Source organism: Podarcis tiliguerta (genome assembly GCF_965153285.1).
Source record: "Podarcis tiliguerta genome assembly, chromosome: Z".
NCBI classification, from domain to species: Eukaryota; Metazoa; Chordata; class Lepidosauria; order Squamata; family Lacertidae; genus Podarcis; species Podarcis tiliguerta.
In genome coordinates, this window is record NC_139553.1 from 18,070,496 (window position 1) to 18,092,624 (window position 22,129).

Consider the following 22,129-nt stretch of genomic DNA (forward strand, 5'->3'; position numbering starts at 1 on the left):
GACTGCCCCCCCCCTCTAGACTTGGGAAAATTGTGCACACCCACCCAGCTATGACATTTGTCTCCAGCATTCCTTCCTGACTCCAGTCTAAATTAAACCTGCCCAAAGCATTGATGCGTCATCTGTGTATGTTTAAAAAGTTCAGACCCTCCAAGTGCCCCTATTTTCCAGTGACGTTCCTGGTTTAGAGAAGCCATCCTGGTTTCCGATTTGATCCCGGATTGTCCCACTTTTCCTTAGGATGCCCCTATTTTCATTGGAGAAATGTTGGAGGGTATGGAGTTATCTGACCCCCCCCCCCCAGCCATCTGAAGGCAATCCTGTATAGGGAAGGTGTTTTTTTTTTAGTTTAATCTTTTATTAGGTTTCAAATATGCTGGAAGCTGCCCAGAGTGGCTGGGGCAACCTAGTAAGATGTGTGGGGTATATATAGTAAAATTATCATTCTGGAATGGGATGTCCCTATTTTCATCAGAGAAATGTTGGAGCGCATGAAAGTTGCTTTCTGGCTTGCATATGCACCACATATTTAGAGCATATTTCTACCCACCCACCCCTGAAGAATCCTGGGAACTGTAGTTTAAGGGTGTTGGAAATTGAAGTCTTGTGAAATATAGTTCCCACAATTCTTTTGGGGAGGGGTGTTTTTAAATGTACAGTATAGCGCGAATTTAGCCTTTTTATAATAATAATATTTTATTATTTATACCCCGCCCATCTGGCTGGGTTTCCCCAGCCACTCTGGGGAATTTAATTTTTTTTAAAAGTGGAGATGTGAGTTTGGACTAGCTTCTTACTATTCTCTCTCTCTCAAAAAAAAAAAGAAAAGAAAAGAAAAGAAGAAGAAGACTGAGATCTCATTTCTCTTCCCTTATTAGTTTAGCATAATCCAATGAAACATTAATGAAATCGCCAGCATCTACTTTGCAGGCAGTTTCTTTAAAAAAATAATAATCAGCATGTCACCCAACATCTTCAGAGGCGTTTCATCCAACAATATCTCCTTAGAGTAAACACACTGGAATTAAAGGGCGTGACTGATTTGGGTCCATCAGTGTCAATGGACCTATTATTTAACGTGTTTATATTTATACCTGCTTCCTCCCAAGGTGGTATGCAAGGCAGCTCATAGCATTCAAAAGCAACATTCTAAAATACAACTATACAATAATTATAATACATCAAAGTTGAACCACAACTCCACTTTAGTTTTGGAAGCCAGCTTGTGCTACACAGAACAGGGGTCACAGTTCCCCCTTCCATGAACTTGATTTCTTTCTCTGCAAGAGATCCATGATATATTTTCCCCTAATTAAATGATGTTGCGTAGTAGCTGGTCTAAGGGAGCTGCAGCAAAGATAATGAGCTGCTATTTTGAATCAACTCTAATTACAGCACTCTTGCTATGTGTGGTTTCTAGAATCAGGCCCTGCCTGGCAGGTGGCAGGTCAGTCTGGATTTCCACAGCATATTTTTTTTAAACACATGCTAGTATCCATACTGCTGAATAACCAACTGCAAAAATATTATGGCAATTTAAATGTTGCCATTATTTTGCATGAAATAACTAGGCCTGCATTTCCATTTCAGAGAGAGTGAGAGTGTTGGGTGGATGTTTTAGTGCAATAGTGTGAGTTGAGGTGTCTTCGTCTGGCTGCACATACTGACTTCTGAGCAAGCAGAGATCAGCATTCCAGACCCACCCAAATTTTACTTCTGTATAATGCTTTAGGGCATCTAGGTCTGTTGAAAGGGGTGAGAAGAAGATAACCTCTCTTTGTGGACCTTCACTTCCTTGGGTGATCAAGGGACACAACTTGAATTATTTCAAGCATCTAGCCCTCATGGTTACTGAGAGAATATTGAAATTCATGCAACAGCCTTTTAATTATTATTATTTTAAAGCCCAAATTAACTTGCATTTCAACTGGTTTTGATGCTGGCTTTATTGGGACATTTCAGAATGTAATGTGCAGAAGTTCGGAAGTTGGGCATTGGAACAAAGCCACTCCTGTCAATCATGTGTCATGAAGTGATTGCTAATTGTTCTGCTGGTGTGTTTGCAGAAAATGTGTGTGTGCATTCCCTTTACTGCAACTGGAAATATACTGCACCAACATGGCTGTTCTCCAAACATGTGTACCAAAGTGTTTTTATGCAACAGACACACATATTCCTCTTGTAAACAGTGTAGGAGAAATATAGTACAGTGGTACCTTGGTACTCAAACTTAATCTGTTCCGGAAGTCCGTTTCAAAACCAAGGCGCACTTTCCCATAGAAGGTAATGCAAAACTGATTAATCTGTTCCAGACTTTTAAAAACAACCCCTAAAACAGCAGTTTAACATGGATTTTACTACTGAGACCATTGATCCATAAAATGAAAGCAATAATCAATGTACTGTACTGTAAAATAAATAAGATAGTATTGTAGATGATAAAAATTAAAATATAAAAAAACTCTAACCTGTACTGATGATAATCATTGTTTGGATGGGGGCTTTTATCCATTTCCGCAGTCACACAGTCAATCAATCCATCAGTAGCTGAACTGGGTTGCACACAGTCAAAAAACAAATTAACCCAAAAAGCCTCAAAAACAAAACACAAAATAAATAGCAAAAAGAAAAGCGCCAAACTTAATCCGTTCCGGAAGTCCGTTTGACTTCCGAAATGTTCAAAAACCAAGGTGCAGCTTATGATTGGTGCAGGCACCCCCAAAACAATAGCCAACAGCCACATTGGACATTCAGCTTCCGAAAAACGATCGAAAACACTTACTTCCGGGTTTTCGGCATTTGGGAACCAAGGCGTTTGAGAACCAAGGTGTTTGAGAACCAAGGTACCACTGTATTAAATAAAAGACCTCTTTATTTAAAGTTTCTTTAAACACTTTTCCTGAAATGCCCTACATGGGAACATGGGTGTAGTCTGGATTTTTGTTGAAAGGACAGGCCTTTTGTTTTCTGGGGGGCAGAACCTCAGTTAGCTATGTATTTTTATTGATTTTGGAGGGGCAGCTGCCCCTCCCTGTCCCCCGTCCCCCCGAGCTGCACTCATGGGTGGGAAAACTGAGCTGGTGTGAAAGGGAACCTCAGTTCCACTCCACCCCCACCATCCGCCATGCCAACTGTTTTCTTTCATCCAAAATTGTCTGTCCCTTTCCCTGGTGGATACAATACACAGAAATGACTGCCTTAATAGTATTAAGTTCAGGGTCTAAATTAACTTGAGCTGCACCACCAGCAGTTTCGTGGTGTAGGCCTCCCCAGTGTGCTCTGCCTAGCCACCCCCACCCCACCCCCCAAAACCTGTGGTCACTTTTGTCAGCTGCCAAGATGAATGCAGCCCTTTCTTCAGTACTATGAGGACTAGAACATCGATATATATATATATATATAGAGAGAGAGAGAGAGAGAGAAGAGCTGTGGCTCAGGGACAGAGCAGTCACTTGTAGAAAGCTTGTTGGAACCTCCATATATAGCTGGGAAAACATCCCCTGCCTCAAACCCTGGAGTACAGCTGCTGCCAGTCAGTGTAGACAATATGGAGCTAGAATGGACCTGTGTTCTGACTCCATAAAAGGCTGTGCTCCTATTTAATTCAGCCTTTTCTTCAAGCCCATGAGGACTAGAATGTGAGCAAATGTGAGATTTCTCTCCCCCTCGAGCAAAAATAAATGTGCCGGGTTGTGAGTGGGGCATGGGATGTGGGTGTCAGAGTTCCCCTTTCACACCCCTTTCCTCCTTTCTTGTGTTGCTCCACACCCTGACAGACTGGAATTGTTTGGGTCCCATGAGGTATTCAGAGGTGTGTGAGCTCCAAACACACCTCTGTCTGTGTGTGTGTGTGTGTGTGTGTGTTTGTGTTGCTCTAATGATGCTTTCATGTCAAAAGCTTTACTTAAAGGAGACAAGTTGAGGCAAGAATTTTGTTTAGCAGGAATGCCTGTGGCGAGGCCTGACACTTTGCCACATGGTCACTTATTTGCATGTTTTTTACAAGGACAACACCCACCACACAAAGGGCAAGAGGTGAGGAGCCTTCCTTTTGCGAACCCCCCAGGTGCGCATTCCCTTACAGGTAACATTCCAGGGGCTACAGGCCACTTGTAGGTATAGCTGCACACAAGTTGGAGGGTTAGATATGGAGTTAGTCATGTGCAGAGTAAAGTAAAGGTAAAGGGACCCCTGACCGTTAGGTCCAGTCGTGGACGATTCTGGGGTTGCAGTGCTCATCTCGCTTTACTGGCCGAGGGAGCCGGCGTACTGCTTCTGGGTCATATGGCCAGCATGACTAAGCCGCTTCTGGCGAACCAGAGCAGCGCACGGAAACCTTCCCGCCGGACCGGTACCTATTTATCTACTTGCAGTTTGACGTGCTTTCGAACTGCTAGGTTGGCAGGACATGTGCAGAGTAGACCTGTTTAAATTTTAAAAATGTGGCCTGCAGACACCCCATGCCTTTGGAGTACATGGTTTCTTCCCCCAAAGAATCTTGGGAAGTGTAGTTTTGCTCCCCAGGGAGCTACAGTTCCCAGTGCCTTTAACAAACTGGTGCCTATAACTCTTTGGGGAAAGCTAAGTGCTTTTAACTTTTTTATTTCATAAAATCTATACAGCGCTTCATGATTTAAGAAAGAAAAACTTTAACACAGTTAACAACAGAGACAAAAACAACAAAATTATGAACAGGAAGAATTAACAATAATTTTAGACATTCGAACAGTTAAAATAGCAATAGACTCACATCTGCTTTCTAAATAGCTGCATAGGCTTGTCTACATAAAATTGTTTTTTGCAGGTGCCGAAAAGAGTATATCAAAGGTGCCTGACCAATATCCATAGGCAGGGAGTTCTGGGGGTTAGAAAAAATTGAGTTCTGAGAGATGTGGGACGGGGATGAACAGCCTAACACTGGCATGTTAAATATAGGATAGATCTGCACCCTATATTTATCTATTTGGACTTCCCTTAATGAATCATGGGAACTGCAGTTCACCCTTCACAGAACTGCAGCAGGGGTTGTACCTTGGAGCAGCAAACCTTCCCCTAAAAATGAAGATTATTGTCATGGTTCTGAGTAAAGGGCTAAATTTAATAGGAGGTTGCTACTTATATTTAACTTAGGAAGATGCCTTCTACTAAGTCAGACTCTTGGTCTACTATCTACAGTGGCTGACATCAGCTTCACGAGGGGACTTCTGGAAGGGAGTCTTTTCCCAAGACCTACCTGGAGGAGATTTGCTGGGTGTTGAACCCAGGACCTTCTGCAAGCAAAGCAAGTGATCTGCCACTGAGCTGCAGCCCTTCCTCATACATTTGGTGCCCTCCAGGTGTTTTGCACTAAAGCTCCCATCAGTCCCAGCCAGCAAGTCAAAGCCTTGAACAATTCAGCTAAATGCTTGTTTGCAGAGCCTGTCCTAGAAATATTGGCTGGCTCTCCTAGTTTGGGATCCTTCTGAGACACAGGAACTCTCTGAGATTGTCCTGCAGGCAGGACAGCAAACAACTGGTTGCTCAACCAATCTGTTCCCCACCACCACCCCTTTCTGCCAGTCCTCACGTTCCCCTCCTAGCAGCTCTTCCCACAGGCCCAGCCAGATGAAGCCTGCAAAAGAAGGAGCAAAAGAAAAATCCTAATGTGTGAGCATTAGCCCCAGAAGCCACTTAAAAAGGGATCAAGGATGCAGCGTGGCCCACATGCAAAGGGGCAGTGATCACACTTGCTCATCCTCTTAGAGCCTATAAATAGAAATCCTAGAAGCACATTCACCAGGGGTGGCAGAGTTTATTTATTTGCAGGGCATAGTAAGTTCTGGCATCAAGCAAACACAAAGGCCATTAAACAACAAGAGATTTTAAAGTCCCAAAGCAGCAGCTGGAAACTTCTCAGGCCACATGTGGCCCTTTGGCCCTCTCTGTCCAGCCTCCAGTGCTCTTTCCTTGACCACCCCTCTGCCCCCAACCCTCTCCCCATGGGCCCTGCTGCTCCTGGAGTACATGAGTGTGCTTGGAATGTGTCCTTGAGCTGTGACAACACTGCTGGCCTGCCTGAACTGAGACATGTCTATATCTGTATATCTATGTATAGAGCAACCTCTGGGGCTGCAGTTGATGAAACTCTACTCAGAGTAGACCAATGAAATTAGGGAAGGGCCGTGGCTCTGTGGAAGAGCCCCTGATCTGCATGCAGAAGGTCTTGGGTTCAATCCCCAGTGTCATCTTCAGGTAGGGCTGGAGAGTTACTGCCAGTCAGTGTAGACAATATGGAAGTGAATGGACCAATGGTCCAATGACTCAATAGAAAGCAGCTTTTTATGTGCCAGGTTCGCACCAGAGGAAAAGACTCCTGTTCATTATCAACCAGGGTTCCAGAACAGCCTCAGAACTTAACAGTGTGGTTCTAGTTTTGCAGTTCTGGGGTTGCACACTTTTTGCAGCAGCCGGATGCCAGGCTGAATAGCGAGATGCCAGTGGACCAGTTTTGGGGATACAGTTTGACATTAAAAAAAAAAAGTAGTAGTAGTAATGTTGTTTGTTATACAACCTTAGTGTACCAAGGGGTTGACCTGACCCAGAAAGGCCACCCTGGCCAGTAGGTCACCTCCAGAAGGGATTGATCTACTCCTGTGCCACAATTTAGTGGCTAGTGTGGTTCTTTGGAGCAGGTTCTCTGGCCTCCTTGGTCATCAAATATCCCTGCCCTGAGATTTATATAAGCTTCAAAGGGGGTTAATCTGGCCTTGCCCACAAAGGCTGTGATCTAGCTAACTTTGGATTCCATGAGCCAGGACTGGGTTTGTGTATAAGGCTATGTACACACTGCAAATTTAAAGCAACCCACCCAACCCCCTTAAAAAGAAAAAAAGAATCCTGGGAACTGGAACGCTGTGAAAGGTAAAACAAAGTCCCCAGGGCTCTTTGAGGGAAAGCCATGTGCTTCAGATGTTTGGTATGTACACTCAACCAATGGAAGGGAGCCTGTTTTGTTGGCTGGTTCTTGTTTTACAATAATCTTGTTAAGTTTATATTGCTCCTTATTCCTTCCTAGAATGGAGCGGCTCCCCTTTGAAGAAAGTTTGCAGCAATGGGGACTTTTTAATTTAAAGAAAGCCTTTCTTTGCACAGCACATAGTTAAACGATACTTCCACAGGAGGCAGTAACAGCCACCAACCTATGCGGCTTTAAAAAAGGATTATACAAATACATAAAGGAGGAGAGGGCTAATGAGGGCTACTGGCCATAATGGCTGTGCTCTGCCTCCATAGGTAGATACCCTTTGGGGTATCAGGTTGGTCACTGTAAGAACAGAGCACTGATCCAGCTGGTGGTTTGTAGAAATAATAATAATAATAATAATAATAATAATAATAATAATAATAATAAATTTTATTTATACCCGGCCAGAGCCAGGCTCAGGGTGGCTAACAGCATTAAAATTTCAGTAAAAAACATAAGGGGGGGACGGGACGCCAATTTAAAATACAGGTTAAAATGCAATTTAAAATGCAGCCTCATTTTAAAAGTAGCCCATAGATCAAAACAATAAGGGGAGGGAAACATAAGGGTCAGACTGAGTCCAAACCAAAGGCCAGGCGGAACAGCTCTGTCTTTCAGGCCCTGCAGAAAGATGTCAAGTCCCGCAGGACCCTAGTCTCTTGTGACAGAGCGTTCCACCAAGTTGGGGCCAATACTGAAAAGGCCCTGGCCCTAGTTGAGACCAATCTAACCACCTTGCGATTTGGGACCTCCAAAATGTTGTCATTTGTGGGCCGTAAGGTCCTCCGCGGGGCATACCAGGAGAGGCGGTCCCGTATAAAGTGATTCAAGGCTGCATAGATGGGTCTTCTGCATTAGCCCTTCCAATTTTATTCTCACAACAACCCTGTTGAGTTGAGAGTGAGAGGGGTTGCTTCAGACTTCACGGCACCTGGGCCTCCCTTTGTGCTGATGCTATGAATAAAGTGTGGCATTTTCATTTGGGCCTTTTCTGAGGAATCCTCAAAGTCCTCAGAGGTGAATGACCAAGTTGTGTGGCAGTGCTGGCTACTCCTGTTTTTCAGAGAATTTGGTGCCTTGAATCAGGCTTACTGTATGAATTTATGGTTGAGGCCTTGTCAGAATGAGGCCGCCCACACAGGCAAGAATAAGGAAACAAAACCAAAAAAGGCATTCTACATACCTAGGGATGCTTTTGCCTTTTATTTTTTTAACTGTTTTCTTGTGGGGAGGGGGTGGATTTCCTGGTGCAGCCGACATCTGTGTCATGAGGAAAATGTTGCAATGCTTTCTGATAGGGCTGTGGTGGTGGTGGAGCTGAGTGTAACATCATGACCCTTTCGTCATTTCAGTCCTGGGTGAGGGTTCGAGATGCTGTAATCAGAGAGTGACTAAAAATCATGACATAAGGAGGTCAGAGGAAGTTGACTGTTGCAAAAACGCTGTGTTGCTTTTTGACAAACACCGTTTCCTGTGTGCAAAGTCTGTCTCTGTGTGTGTAAGGTTGTGTGAGTGAAGGGGGAGGAGGGAGAGGTGGAAGGCAGCAAGTCTGCTCTGGACTCGCCCCGGCAAAAAGAGAGGCTGCCTTAGACTGAGTCAGTCCATCTAATTCAGTGTCACCAACACTGACTGGCAGCAGCACTGGCTTTCCAGGGTTTTAGATTGGAGACATTCCCAGCCCTACCTTGATATTCCCAGGGGATTGAACCTGGGCCCTTTGCATGCAGAGCAGGTGCTCCATCTCTGAACCCTGGTCCTTCCTCCTGGACAGAAGGTTGCCACAGAGCAGGGGTCAGTAAACTTTTTCAGCAGGGGGCTGGTCCACTGTCCCTCAGACCTAGTGGGGGGCTGGACTATATTTTGAAGAAGAAAAAAATGAACGAATTCCTATGCCCCACAAAAAACCTAGAGAGGCATTTTAAAGAAAAGCACACATTCTACTCATGTAGATTCCTGGACCGTCTGCGGGCCAGATTTAGAAGGCGATTGGGCCGGATCCGGCCCCCGGGCCTTAGTTTGCCTACTCATGCCATAGAGGATGTTCCTCCCCCCTGTCTGCAAAAAAAAACCCTAAAACCCCCCTAAAAACTAGCATGCTCTGTTGATTTTGCAAAGGAGGAGATGGAAGTGCCATGGCTTGCAAAACTGCAATGGATTGGCTCTTACTTCAGAACCATGGAATGGAGTCTTTCTTCATAGGAGTGGACCATTGCCAGAGGCAGGGCATCTCCAGCTAGGGCTGGGAGTGAGTCCCCCCCCCTGCCCCCGCCCCAGTTTGCTCTGATTCAGTGAATGGCAGCTTCCTAAAAAGAAGAATTCCACCTCCAGTGTTTCTAATGCTCTTGGGGTGGCTAACTGTGAAGCAAGGGCAGAAATTTTAGCAGTGCTTTACAGTGGTACCTCGGGTTACATACGCTTCAGATTACAGACTCCACTAACCCAGAAATAGTACCTTGGGTTAAGAACTTTGCTTCAGGATGAGAACAGAAATTGTCCTCTGGCGGCGCGGCGGCGGCAGCAGCAGGCCCCATTAGCCGAAGTGGTGCTTCAGGTTAAGAACAGTTTCAGGTTAAGAACGGACCTCCGGAACGAATTAAGTACTTAACCCGAGGTACCACTGTATTTATTTATTTTCCTCTGGCAACAGAAAAAAAGTTCGTTTCATGGTTATTAGAACTGGACGTCCTCCCATTAGATGAGGCTAGGTACAAACGCAAGCATACCTGCAACAGATCCTGGAAGTCCGTTTTTCCTTAGCTGTGCTTTTACTGTACTAGGCTACGTGTGGACATAAGATGATCCTTGGTGGATCAGGCCTAAGGGGATCTTAGAGTAGTCCAGGACCCTGGACCCAATAAATTCGCTATGCAAATTACTCTAATTTGCACATGAAGAGTTTCCAGGAAATTCACGTAACCAGATTAAGAACATAAGGAGAGCCCAGCTGGATCAGGCCAGTGGCCCATCAGGCCCAGCATCCTGTACTCACAGTGGCCAACAAATGCCCCCAATAGGAAACCTGAAAGCAGTTGGCACGAGGGCACTCTCCCCTCCTGTGGTCTCCAGAAACTGGCATTTGTAAGCATTACTGCCTCCAACTGTGTATGCAGAGCATTGACCTCAGAGTTAGTAGGCACTGAGCACCTCATCTCCTCCATGAATTCATCCAATTTTCTTTTAAAGCCATACAGGTTTGGTGGCCATCAGGGCCTCTTGGTCCTGGCCCACTGATGAGGCTGTGGGAGACACCCACCTTGAATGACAGACGGCCAGGGAAGTGGCACCCACTTTGCCTCTGTCTCAGTGGAGAGGCGTCACCCTCAAGTAGCACAAATTTCTGGAGAGGTCTCTTTTAAATATTGCGAGATCTCATGGAGCACGTGAGACTTTACAAGACTTTGGCGGTATCTTGCAAGATGATATCTTGCAAGATAGATGTCAGAATCTGCATTCAAGAAATTGGATACATGGGTCCAAACTAACAAGAGCTCCACCTGCTCAACTGCTTAGAAGAGTGAGGGAAAAGCAGCCAGGCCGGTTTCTGGGGACGCAGCTTTATTACTGATGAGTTAATTTGCTGCAGAGCATCTAAGGGAGGAAAGGCTGTTCCAAACCCCAAAGCACCATGTATATTTCATGACTAAAAAAATTCCTTCCAGTAGCACCTTAGAGACCAACTAAGTTTGTTATTGGTATGAGCTTTCATGTGCATGCACACTTCTTCAAATACAGGTTTACTACACCTATCAGCTAATCACCCATTCCCACCACCCTTCTGAGTAATACCCCTCCCCACCCTCTCACTATATACAGTGGTACCTCGGGTTACATAAGCTTCAGGTTACATACGCTTCAGGTTACACACTCCGCTAACACAGAAATAATGTTTCTTTTTTTTTTTTGAATTAATTTTTATTAACAGGCCAATCACATCACATTGTTCAAATCACATTAATTCCAAATTATACAGCCAAATTTTAAAATTTTTGGGGGGTACCCATACATCAAGCTCAGCACGAGTCCAAAATTCCAGATGACTCCAGACATCACTTATTTGCTGCTTTTATTAAACAGTTCCATCCAGTTCGATTCGGATAGATCTTTATTACCTTCTTTCTCTTCTTGTTGTTATCATTTATTCCTTTCTTTGCGATCTCTGATGGTTTTCACAAACAGATTGAAGATTTGGCGTCTCTGTGTGGGTTTTATACTCTGCCAAACTCATATTATTCAGGAGCGACCTCTCGGTCGGTCCATTATTTTTCCTCAGGCTAGCCATAAATCAGACATTATCAGGGGCTCTGTCAGGTCAAACTTGCATTCCAGCCTTCTTTCTTTTTCAAATTCCTGAATCTCCTCCCCCTCGTCTGTTCTCCTGCCAGCCTGTCTTTGCGAGACGCCATGTTTTTTTAACTGCGTCATAGGAATTTTCCTCCTTCTCGCCTTTCAATCTTCTCGTATTGTAGTCATTTCCCCCACACAGTTTTAAAATTCTGTTTATGTTTTTTTAAAACGCGACGATCTTATTTCTTTCTAGGGTGGAGGATTATTGTAGTCATATCATGCAAAGGAATTTAAGAGGGTTTTTTCCTCCACCCCCCCCCCTTCGTTCCAGCCTTACGTTCTCATGGTGGTAATTCATCAAGAGATTTACTTATCCATCCGTCACTCCCGATCACAGAGATGCATTGGTCAGCAGTCCTTATCTCGAGCCTTACTTGATATATGTGCTTCAGCCTTTCTTCCGATCCGTTATTGCCAATTAGTCCAATTATAATTCCAGGCTGAAGCAACCAGCACGCGCTGATTGGAATCGGCGTCGGGAAGATCTGAATCCATCGAGGGCTTTTGCCAAGTGTTCCACACCCCCGTCTCTCGGATCAGGGGGTGCATTATGAACACCGCTGGCAGGGCAGCCCCCCCCATACCCTTGGGGGGGTTTAGGAAGGCTGCCTACTTCCCATAGCAGCCCCTTAATACCTCGTATGGGTCAGAGAGATGTTATTGTCGGCCATCTTCCAACGCGCCACCTAGTGGCCCCCAACACAGAAATAATGTTTCAGGTTAAAAACTTTGCTTCAGGATAAGAACAAAAATCAGGCTCCGGCGGCAGCAGGAGGCCCCATTAGCAAAAGTGGTGCTTCATGTTAAGAACAGTTTCAGGTTAAGAACAGACCTCCAGAACAAATTAGGTACTTAACCCGAGGTACCACTGTGGGTTAAAGCCTCAGTGCCTAGGACTTGCCGATCGAAAGGTCAGCGGTTCGAATCCCCGCGGCGGGGTGCGCTCCCGCTGTTCGGTCCCAGCGCCTGCCAACCTAGCAGTTCGAAAGCACCCCTGGGTGCAAGTAGATAAATAGGGACCGCTTACTAGCGGGAAGGTAAACGGCGTTTCCGTGTGCGGCTCTGGTTCGTCAGAGCAGCGATGTCACGCTGGCCACGTGACCCGGAAGTGTCTTTGGACAGCGCTGGCCCCCGGCCTCTTTGAGTGAGATGGGCGCACAACCCTAGAGTCTGTCAAGACTGGCCCATACGGGCAGGGGTACCTTTACCTTTTACCTTTTACCACTGTATAAGGGTCTGGTGACTTCTGTTTCAGTGTATCTGAAGAAGTGTGCATGCACACGAAAGCTCATACCAATAACAAACTTGGTTGGTCTCTAAGGTGCTACTGGAAGGAGTTTTTTAATTTTGTTTTGATTACGGCACACCAACATGGCTACCTACCTCTAACTATTTCATGACTGTTTATTAAGTTTCTGTCCTAGGATACAAGAAAGGTAGTCTCTCTAGCAAAAGATCACCCCCAGTGAGCTTCAGGACTGAGTTGGGAGGGATTTGAACCCTGGTCTCCATCAGGGCCTAGTCCTCATTTAATCCCCACAACAACCCTGTGAGGTAGGTTATGCCGAGAGAGGTAGTTACTGGCCCCCAAGGTCACACCCATGACCTTTGTGACCAAATGGATGGATTTAAATCCTGGTTTCTCCCAGGGCATAGGGATGTGGGTGGCCTCTTGGGCTTGCCAATCAGAAGGTCGGCGGTTTGAATCCCCACAACAGGGTGAGCTCCCGTTATTCGGTCCCAGCTCCTGTCAACCTAGCAGTTAAAAAGCACGCCAGAAAGTTCGATTAGATACATAGGTACCGCTCCGGCAGGAAGGTAAACGGCGTTTCCTTGCTCTGCTCTGATTTCGGTGTTCCATTGCACCAGAAGCGGCCTAGTCATGCTGGCCACATGACCTGGAAAAAACTGTCTGCGGACAAACGCCCGCTCCCTCAGCCTGTAAAGCGAGATGAGTGCCGCAACCGCAGGGTCGTCTGTGACTGGGCTGAACTGTCAGGGGTCCTTTACCTTTACCTTTTGTCTCCCAGGGCACCCTAACAACTATACTCCAACACACTACAGAGGCAACAGGCCGTTCTGGGCTTTTGAAGCTGGAAGGTGGGGCAAGTTACACATTATCCCAAGAGTGCACACTCATCCACCACTCGTCTGCTCTCACCTGAGAGAGGGCAGGGTCCACTCCACTGCTCTCATGTGCCCAGGGAGGAGTTCTCTGGAGAGAAGCCAGCTGCAGAAAGGAAGAGGCTTGGTGCCTCGTGAACCAAACAACTCAGGACCGCCCTGTACTCCAGCCAGGGTGGCAAAGCACTTCATGCTGGTCAGTGTAGACAACAATACCTCACTAGATGGACCAAGGGTTTGACTCAGTATAAGGCAGCTTCCTAGGGACGCGGGTGGCGCTGTGGTCTAAACCACTGAGCCTCTTAGGCTTGCTGATCGGAAGGTTGGCAGTTCGAATCCCCGCAACGGGGTGAGCTCCCGTTGCTCTGTCCCATCTCCTGCCAACCTATCAGTTCAAAAGCACGCCAGTGCAAGTAGATAAATAGGTACCGCTGTGGCAGGAATGTAAATGGTGTTTCCGTGCACTCTGGCACTCGTCATGGTGTTCTGTTGCACCAGAAGTGGTTTAGTCATGCTGGCCACATAACCCGGAAAGCTGTCTGGACAAACGCTGGCTCCTTCTGCCTGAAAGCGAGATGAGCGCCGCAACCCCATAGTCGCCTTTGACTGGACTTAACCATCCAGGGGTCCTTTTACCTTTACCTATGTACCTTCCTATGTTTGTCATCATCACCAATGTCAATATGTTCCTGTATAATTCAGCCCTTTATTGAGAACCGTGACGACTTGCTTGTTCTTCTTAGGGGAAGGGCTACAGCTTGATGGAAGCACATCTGCTTTGCATCTCCTAGGTTCAATCCCAAAGGCAGTTACAATGCAGCAATAATTTGTGTTGTCATGATTCAATACAAATCCAGCTGTTGAGAGGTGTCTGGGGTGTTGGGGAGTACCACTGGTGGGGGACATGCTGTGCTCCTTCCGGGGATAGTCTGTCCACCTTGGGTCCCCACCCTGCACTCAGCTCTCACCTGTGGCCCCTAGAAGCTGCCAGCATGCAACAGCAGCTTCAACTGGCCAGCTAAAGCAGGTGAGGAACTTCCCCTGCATGTGAAGACAGCTGCGGTGGACAAGACCAATAGTGGGTCCAATGGTCAAGAAGGTTTGAAGGGAGACCATCTAGGAGAAGGAAAACTTTGATCTTATACCTTTGCTGCCTTGCGGGACATCTTCTGGAAAAGAGAAGACTAAGCAGTAAACCCTACACAGTTCTGGAGTGAAGTCTGTGGGACAGTTGGGTGGCACCTTGTATGCCTCCTTCGGGCAACTCCTTCAGCCAGACTGGTGCCAAACATATAGCTCTGGCAACTACCAGGTGGCTTTAAGAGAGGATTGTGGAGAAAGACAAGACTTATCAATGGCTAGTTGACATGATGGCTATGCTCTACTGGAGGCAAGATGCCTCTGGACACCAGTTGCTGGTAATCACAAGAGGAGAGTTTCTGCTGTTGTGTGCCTGCTTGTGAGCTTCCCATTGGAGGCATTTTGCTGGCGACTGTGAAAAGACAACGTTGGATGAGATGGGCCTTTGGTTCAATCAGCAGGACTCTGCCTGTGGAGGACTACTGTGTTTGCAGGCCTTCCATCCCCAGGGGCAGTCTAGCTCAGAAGGGCAGTTGCCGGGAGGTACAGGTGGGGAGAGTTGCTGTTGCATTTGTGTCCTGCTTGGCGACATCCCTTTGCAGCACCTGGTTGGCCACTTTGAGGACAGAATGGTGGATTAGATGGGCCATTGGCCAGATCCAGCAGGCTCTTCTTACCTTCTTAAGGTGGGTGATGTAGATTTCCTGGGAAATTTTCATGTGCAAATTAGAGTGATTTGCATAGTGAATTTATCAGGGTCGCTAAACTTTAGCCTTACTGAGATCATCTGGTTGGCTGTTGCTAGTTCTCCTGCATGTTGAAGAGGCCAAGCTGGCCTACGTTAACATCACAGAATTGAAGAGTTGGAAGGAAACAGAGGGTCATCTAGTCCAAACTCCTGCAGTGTTAGAAGTTGGCCATTTATTTTCTCTGCTCCCATGTTGTGCAGAGCAGTCTTCCAGCAGAGATTCCTCAGGCACCCTCACTTTTGACTTTCAGGCATCTTTGTTTTGTTTTGTTTTTATGCTGGCAGGTGTTTGCTGTCCTTTTATATTTTGTGTTGGGGAAGTCAGTCTGGATGATTCCCCAAGTCCCTTCTGATTCTGGGGTCCCGGGCCCAGTGAGGGTTAGAATCTAATGGAGGAGGTTGCTGAACAGGTCAGACAAGTTTCTTTGTAAGAACTTAGCTCAGAGGTTTTCAACCGTTTTGTGTCCATGACTCCCTTGACCAACTACATTCTTTCTGCGGCTCCCCTGTGGGGAAACATGCTCTGAGCCTCAGAAGCCGTTGTGCCCACCCTTGCCGGCAGCCCCTCACCCCTTTTTGAACACCCTCCCTTGTGGAGTGTTCACTTGGCTTCCTGTCCTTTCCCCCCTTCTTGGGAGTCTCCTGGGCAGCAGCTGCAGCCGCCCCAGTCTCAGAACCGCCAAAGGAGACTTGGCAACTGTGAATGTGAGGCTTGCACCTTACTCACCTTGGGTGGCAGCAGTGGGCACCACTGGGCCTGCCTGGCAAGCCTCCCACTTGTCCGCCCATTCCCAACAGCCAGGGCTGGCTGGCTGGGCTCCCTCATCCACTTGCTTCTTACTCCGAGGCATCCTCAACTCCTGACAGCCAGCACCCCCTGGCCAGCCCCAGAGACACCATTCACCTGTGGAGCTTGTAGCCAGGGCTGCTGCAACAAACAGCCATGCAAGCAGAAATGCGTGGAGGGAGGGAGGAAAGGAAAGGGATGGAGACCAGTGTTCCCTGTGGCACCCCTGACCATCATTCAAGGCACCCCAGGGTACCACGGCACACTGGTTGAAAATCCCTGCCTTTGCTGGCCACATACACATACACATCCTCATCAGCATCCCCAAAGAATGAGCCAGGTTGCAAGAACTACAACTAAGCAATGGGGCCCTCCAGACTAATGTGGGGGGGGGGTGAGCTTTCCTCCACCCCTTTCACCTACTTGCAAGGGGAAAACAAGAGCCAGAGAGGTGTGTTATGAGCTGAGCTGGAAGCAGCCTGGAAGCTGGAGATGCAGAGACTTGCTTGCTTTGTGTTGGATCCAAAGCTGTGACTAATGGAAAAGCAAGATTTGTTGGCGTTGTAATAATAATAATAATAATAATAATAATAATAATAATAATAATAATAATTTATTATTTATTTATTTATTTATTTATACGTACTCCACCCACTCTGGGCGGCTTCCAACAAAGATTAAAAACACATTAAAATGTCACACATTAAAAACTTCCCTGAACAGGGCTACCTTCAGATGTCTTCTAAATGTCAGGTAGTTGTTTATCTCTTTGACATCTGATGGGAGGACGTTCCACAGGGCGGGTGCCACTACCGAGAAGGCCCTCTGCCTGGTTCCCTGTAGCTTTGCTTCTTGCAGTGAGGGAACTGCCAGAAGGCCCTTGGTGCTGGACCTCAGCGTCCAGGCAGAACGATGAGAGTGGAGAAGCTCCTTCAGGTATACTGGGCCGAGGCCGTTTAGGGCTTTAAAGGTCAGCACCAACACTTTGAATTGTGCTCAGAAACATACTGGGAGCCAATGTAGGTCTTTCAAGACTGGTGTTATGTGGTCTCAGTGGCCGCCCCCAGTCACCAGTCTAGCTGCCGCATTCTGGATTAGTTGTAGTTTCCAGGTCACCTTCAAAGGTAGCCCCACATAGAGCGCATTGCAGTAGTCCAAGCGGGAGATAACTAGAGCATGCACCACTCAGGCGAGACAGTCCACAGGCAGGTAGGGTCTCAGCCTGCGTACCAGATGGAGCTGGTAGACATCTGCCCTGGATACAGAATTGACATGTGCCTCCATGGACAGCTGTGAGTCCAAAATGACTCCCAGACTGCGCACCTGGTCCTTCAGGGGCACAGTTACCCCATTCAGGACCAGGGAGTCCCCCACACCTGCCTGTCCCCCAAAAACAATACTTCTGTCTTGTCAGGATTCAACCTCAATCCATTAGCCGCCATCCATCCTCCAACTGCCTCCAGGCACTCACACAGGACCTTCACCGCCTTCACTGGTTCTGGTAATGCTATGAGCCCCTCCATCCTATGCTCAGGTTGTGCGTATGTGTAAAAAGAATCACATATCCTGAAGACACCGCAGGGTCCACTGACCTTCATTCCAAGGAATCCAAACCCATGCTTAAGCACTTGGAATCCCTGGAGTCTCTCACTATTTGGAGATTGGGGTGGCATGTAACATTTTTTTCCAGTCGCTTTGCATGTGATTTTATTTGTTTAAAATGCTCCCATTACCTGACCTCTCATTTCCTCTTCTGCCCACAGGATCATCAAAAATGTTGTCCGGAGCTTCAAGTACTTATATGGGCTGAGGTTTGAAAAGAAGGGCCTAGAGCACTTTGAGGTCGAGGGGCCCTGTGTCATCGTCTCGAACCATCAAAGCATCTTGGACATGATAGGTGAGAATAGCCAGAAGAAGCTTCCCCTTGACCCAGCACTCAAAACTGGTTCACAGGATAATGACATTTTCCCAGAGTAGAACAGAAATACAGAATATAAAATGCAACATAATTTGTATAAAGTTGAACAGCTAAGTGAGGCAGCAGTAACTAAGCAACAACAACAACCAGGGCGCACCTAGCCCAGAATATAAAATACAGTTCATTGCACAGACTGCCTGAAACATGGTATTCAGAGCCTTTTTCGAAGAGTTGTTTGTGGCGATGTTCAAGAGGTTAACAGGCAACAAATAGCAATGAACTACAAAGCTGTGGAACCACCACTAAAAAAGGCACCCTCTCTCTAGATTCCCCACCAATTTCACTACCCAAAGGCAGAGGGCAAATGACTAGGGCCAACGTTGCCAATCTTTAATGTGCAGGCAGGTTGAAATGTGTACAAATGGCCTTCCAAATAATTGTTGTCCCAAAGCATTTTGGGCTTTAAAGAATTACACACACAAAAACAACAACAGTGCTTTGAATTGAGCACCTAAGCACACCAACCAGCAATACAGTGGAGATGATAAAGGCATTTTGTGCCCCTATCAGAAGTCTGGCGGCTGCCTTTAAAACCGTCTGAAGTCTCTGAGCCATCTATAAGGGCAGCCCCATACAGTGCTCGTAACAGAAGTTAAGCCTAGATCTAATTAGAACACAGATGGCTGCAGCTAGGTCCACTGTAAGACATTTTAAAAAATATATATTAGTTGACTGAATATCTGTTGGCTGCTCAAGCACAGATGTCTAAAGATTAAATCAGGGCAAGGAACCCTTTTTAACTTGAGGGCTGCATTCTATTAGAAACCCATAAAGGGGTCGCATGATGGTGGGGGGTGGAGCCATAGTCTAGGACCTGAGTATTACAGCAGATGTGACTCTTAACCTTTTGTCCAGTGAATCCTGCGAAAGTTGAAAGTTTCGACAAAAGGACACCCTGCACATCTCTACATCTTCTAAATTTAGGTCAGGGGTTGGCAACTTAAGGCCCATGGGCCGGTAGCGGCCCACAGGGCTTGTCTAACCAACCCATTGCGACCCCTGCTGCCCCCCTAGCCCGCTCTTACCGGCGCAGCGCAGGGACTGACTTCTGGGTTGATGGCGTCTGTGCACATGCGCACAGGTGCTCCTCTGACCTGGATGTGCACTGGAAATAGCGTGTGTGCACGGGCGCTCCCCCGACCCAAAAGTGCGCACGTTCACACACGCTCCAGCCCATCCTCCGAAGGACGGAATGTGGACCGGCCCATCATCTGGTAACCTTGCTGACCCCTGGTTTAGATCCTATCAAAGCATTAACATAGTTTTGAAAGATGTGCAAGGTTTATCCTGTTTGCTTGCTTGCTTGCTTGCTTGCTTGCTTGCTTGTTACCTCCCCTTCACCCCTGGGCCCCAGGACGAGTTACAAAATTAAAACAGTTTAAAACAACATACAACTATAAAAATGAAGTGGGTCCTTATGCACAAAGAAGACCCTCTCTGTTAACCTCAGCACCCAAGAGGGTCTGTAGGGAAGGAGGGTGTCTTTCAGGTATTTGGATCCTGAGTTGCTTTAGGGCTTTGAACACTAAAGTGAGCACCTTGAATTGGGCCCAGAAATGAACTGGTAACCCTCTCATCAGCCCTGTAAGGTAGGTCAGGCACGAGCAGAGTCTTCCCTGTCCAAATCTAACACTGTGCCTGCCCTGTGTTGCCGCAACACCTTCCCTGTGTTGCCGCAATGGGGACTCCCTGATAATGGAAAGGGAGAGGATCCATACTGGACCACAGAGCAGAACTCAGCATCCCGCCTGCTCTCCTGTCCTTTTAGGCTTGATGGAGATCCTCCCAGAACGCTGCGTCCAGATCGCGAAGCGGGAGCTCCTCTACTTTGGCACCGTGGGCCTCATCATGTACCTGGGTGGTGTCATCTTCATCAACCGGAAGAGAACCAGCAACGCCAAGTCTGTGATGGCCGGAGTGGGCCAAGCCATGATGAAAGACAACGTGAGTTGCAGGCAGGAGGCGGGTTGCAAATATGTTAGCATGCGCTTGAGGATTGTGTTGTGGCATTTTGCCTCCAGTAGAATATTTTATTGGTTTTATACTAAAATGCCGCTGATCAACTCAATGAAACCTACAGAGTATTATCTGTGTACATCAGTCACTTGTGAGAAGGACAGTTATCCTTTATTTCATTGTATTTAAACTGTGGCATCTTAAACTCAAGCGGTGGGTCCTGCAATGAGCGCATGCAGTGACACACAGGTGGTCCTTCTGACTTTATTCTATGTTTATTCTTCCGTGGATATCCTTCTTACCCCCGGCCAAGGAGCTCAAGATGGCGTACTTGGTTCTCCCTTCTGCCTCATTTAATCTTCACAACGACCCTGTGAGGGAGGCTAGACTGAGAGGCAGTGACTGTCAGCCAAAGTCACCTCCAGTGAACTTCACTGCAAAGTGAGGAGTTGAACACTGGTGTCTCTCAGGTCCTAGCCCACATTTAATCCCCACAACAGCCCTGTGAGATAGATTAGACCGAGAGACAGTAAATGGCCCAATGTCACACCCAGTGAGCTTCAAGGCTCAGTGAGGATGTGAACCATGGTCTCCCAGGTGCTAGTCTGACACTAACCACACTGGCTTTATAGGACATCATCTCAGTACAGTGGTGCCTCAGGTTACATATGCTTCAGGTTACATACGCTTCAGGTTACAGACTTCGCTAACCCAGAAATAGTACCCTGGGTTAAGAACTTTGCTTCAGGATGAGAACAGAAATCGTGCTCTGGTGGCGCAGCGGCAGCAGGAGGCCCCACTAGCTAAAGTGGTGCTTCAGGTTAAGAACAGTTTCAGGTTAAGAACGGACCTCTGAAACGAATTAAGTACTTAACCCGAGGTACCACTGTAATCCTAACAACAATCCTGTAGGGTGGGCCAGAATTATTTCTTGTCTCCCATCTTGACCACAAACTTGACATGAGCCAACAGTGTGACGCGGCAGCTAAAAAAGCCAATGCAATTCTGGGCTGCATCAATAGGAGCATAGCATCTAGATCAAGGGAAGTAATAGTGCCACTGTATTCTGCTCTGGTCAGACCTCACCTGGAGTACTGTGTCCAGTTCTGGGCACCACAGTTCAAGAAGGACACTGACAAACTGGAACGTGTCCAGAGGAGGGCAACCAAAATGGTCAAAGGCCTGGAAACGATGCCTTATGAGGAACGGCTAAGGGAGCTGGGCATGTTTCGCCTGGAGAAGAGGAGGTTAAGGGGTGATATGATAGCCATGTTCAAATATTTAAAAGGATGTCATATAGAGGAGGGAGAAAGGTTGTTTTCTGCTGCTCCAGAGAAGCGGACACGGAGCAATGGATCCAAACTACAAGAAAGAAGATTCCACTTAAACATTAGGAAGAACTTCCTGACAGTAAGAGCTGTTCAACAGTGGAATTTGCTGCCAAGGAGTGTGGTGGAGTCTCCTTCTTTGGAGGTCTTTAAGCAGAGGCTTGACAACCATATGTCAGGAGTGCTCTGATGGTGTTTCCTGCTTGGCAGGGGGTTGGACTCGATGGCCCTTGTGGTCTCTTCCAACTCTATGATTCTATGATTCTACGATCTTGTAGCAGATGGTAGACAGAGGGATATTACTCTCTTAAGACAAAGTGAAGTGAATTCATAGGAGACACAAGGTTTGAACCAAAGCTCTGAGGAGCTGAAGTCCTTCTAAGCATCATGGCAGAGTGGGGGTTTGAACCCTGGCCTCTCAGGTCATGATCTAACACTCTAACCACTAGGACACACTGTCTGACTTTGAGAGCTGTATGTGTCTTTCCACAGGTCAAGGTGTGGATCTACCCAGAGGGTACCAGGAACGGGAATGGGGAGTTGCTGCCATTCAAGAAGGGAGCTTTTCATCTTGCCATTCAGACACAGGTAACCAACAGATTTGTTCATGCAAAGCATGCACAGTGGTTAGAGACCCTGCCCCATCTTTACTCAGCATTTCGTACTTGTTTATGGGGTGGTTACAAGCAAACGAAGACTCATCCTGATTTGCTTGTATTTAGTATTTACACAACTTCCCATTAATCCTTAGTTTACCACACTTTAAAGGTAAAGGGACCGC

The 22,129-nt window shown here is 46.9% G+C and overlaps 1 protein-coding gene across 1 annotated transcript in view; it reads left to right on the forward strand.

Moving 5' to 3' along the window:
- Positions 1-22,129, forward strand: part of AGPAT2 (1-acylglycerol-3-phosphate O-acyltransferase 2) — a 32,201-nt gene that overhangs the window by 3,221 nt on the left and 6,851 nt on the right. Inside the window, exons 3-5 of the mRNA XM_083424026.1 lie at positions 17,850-17,983; positions 19,833-20,008; positions 21,841-21,936. Coding sequence (XP_083280152.1) covers positions 17,850-17,983; positions 19,833-20,008; positions 21,841-21,936 — 406 coding nt within the window. The remainder of the gene's footprint in view (positions 1-17,849; positions 17,984-19,832; positions 20,009-21,840; positions 21,937-22,129) is intronic.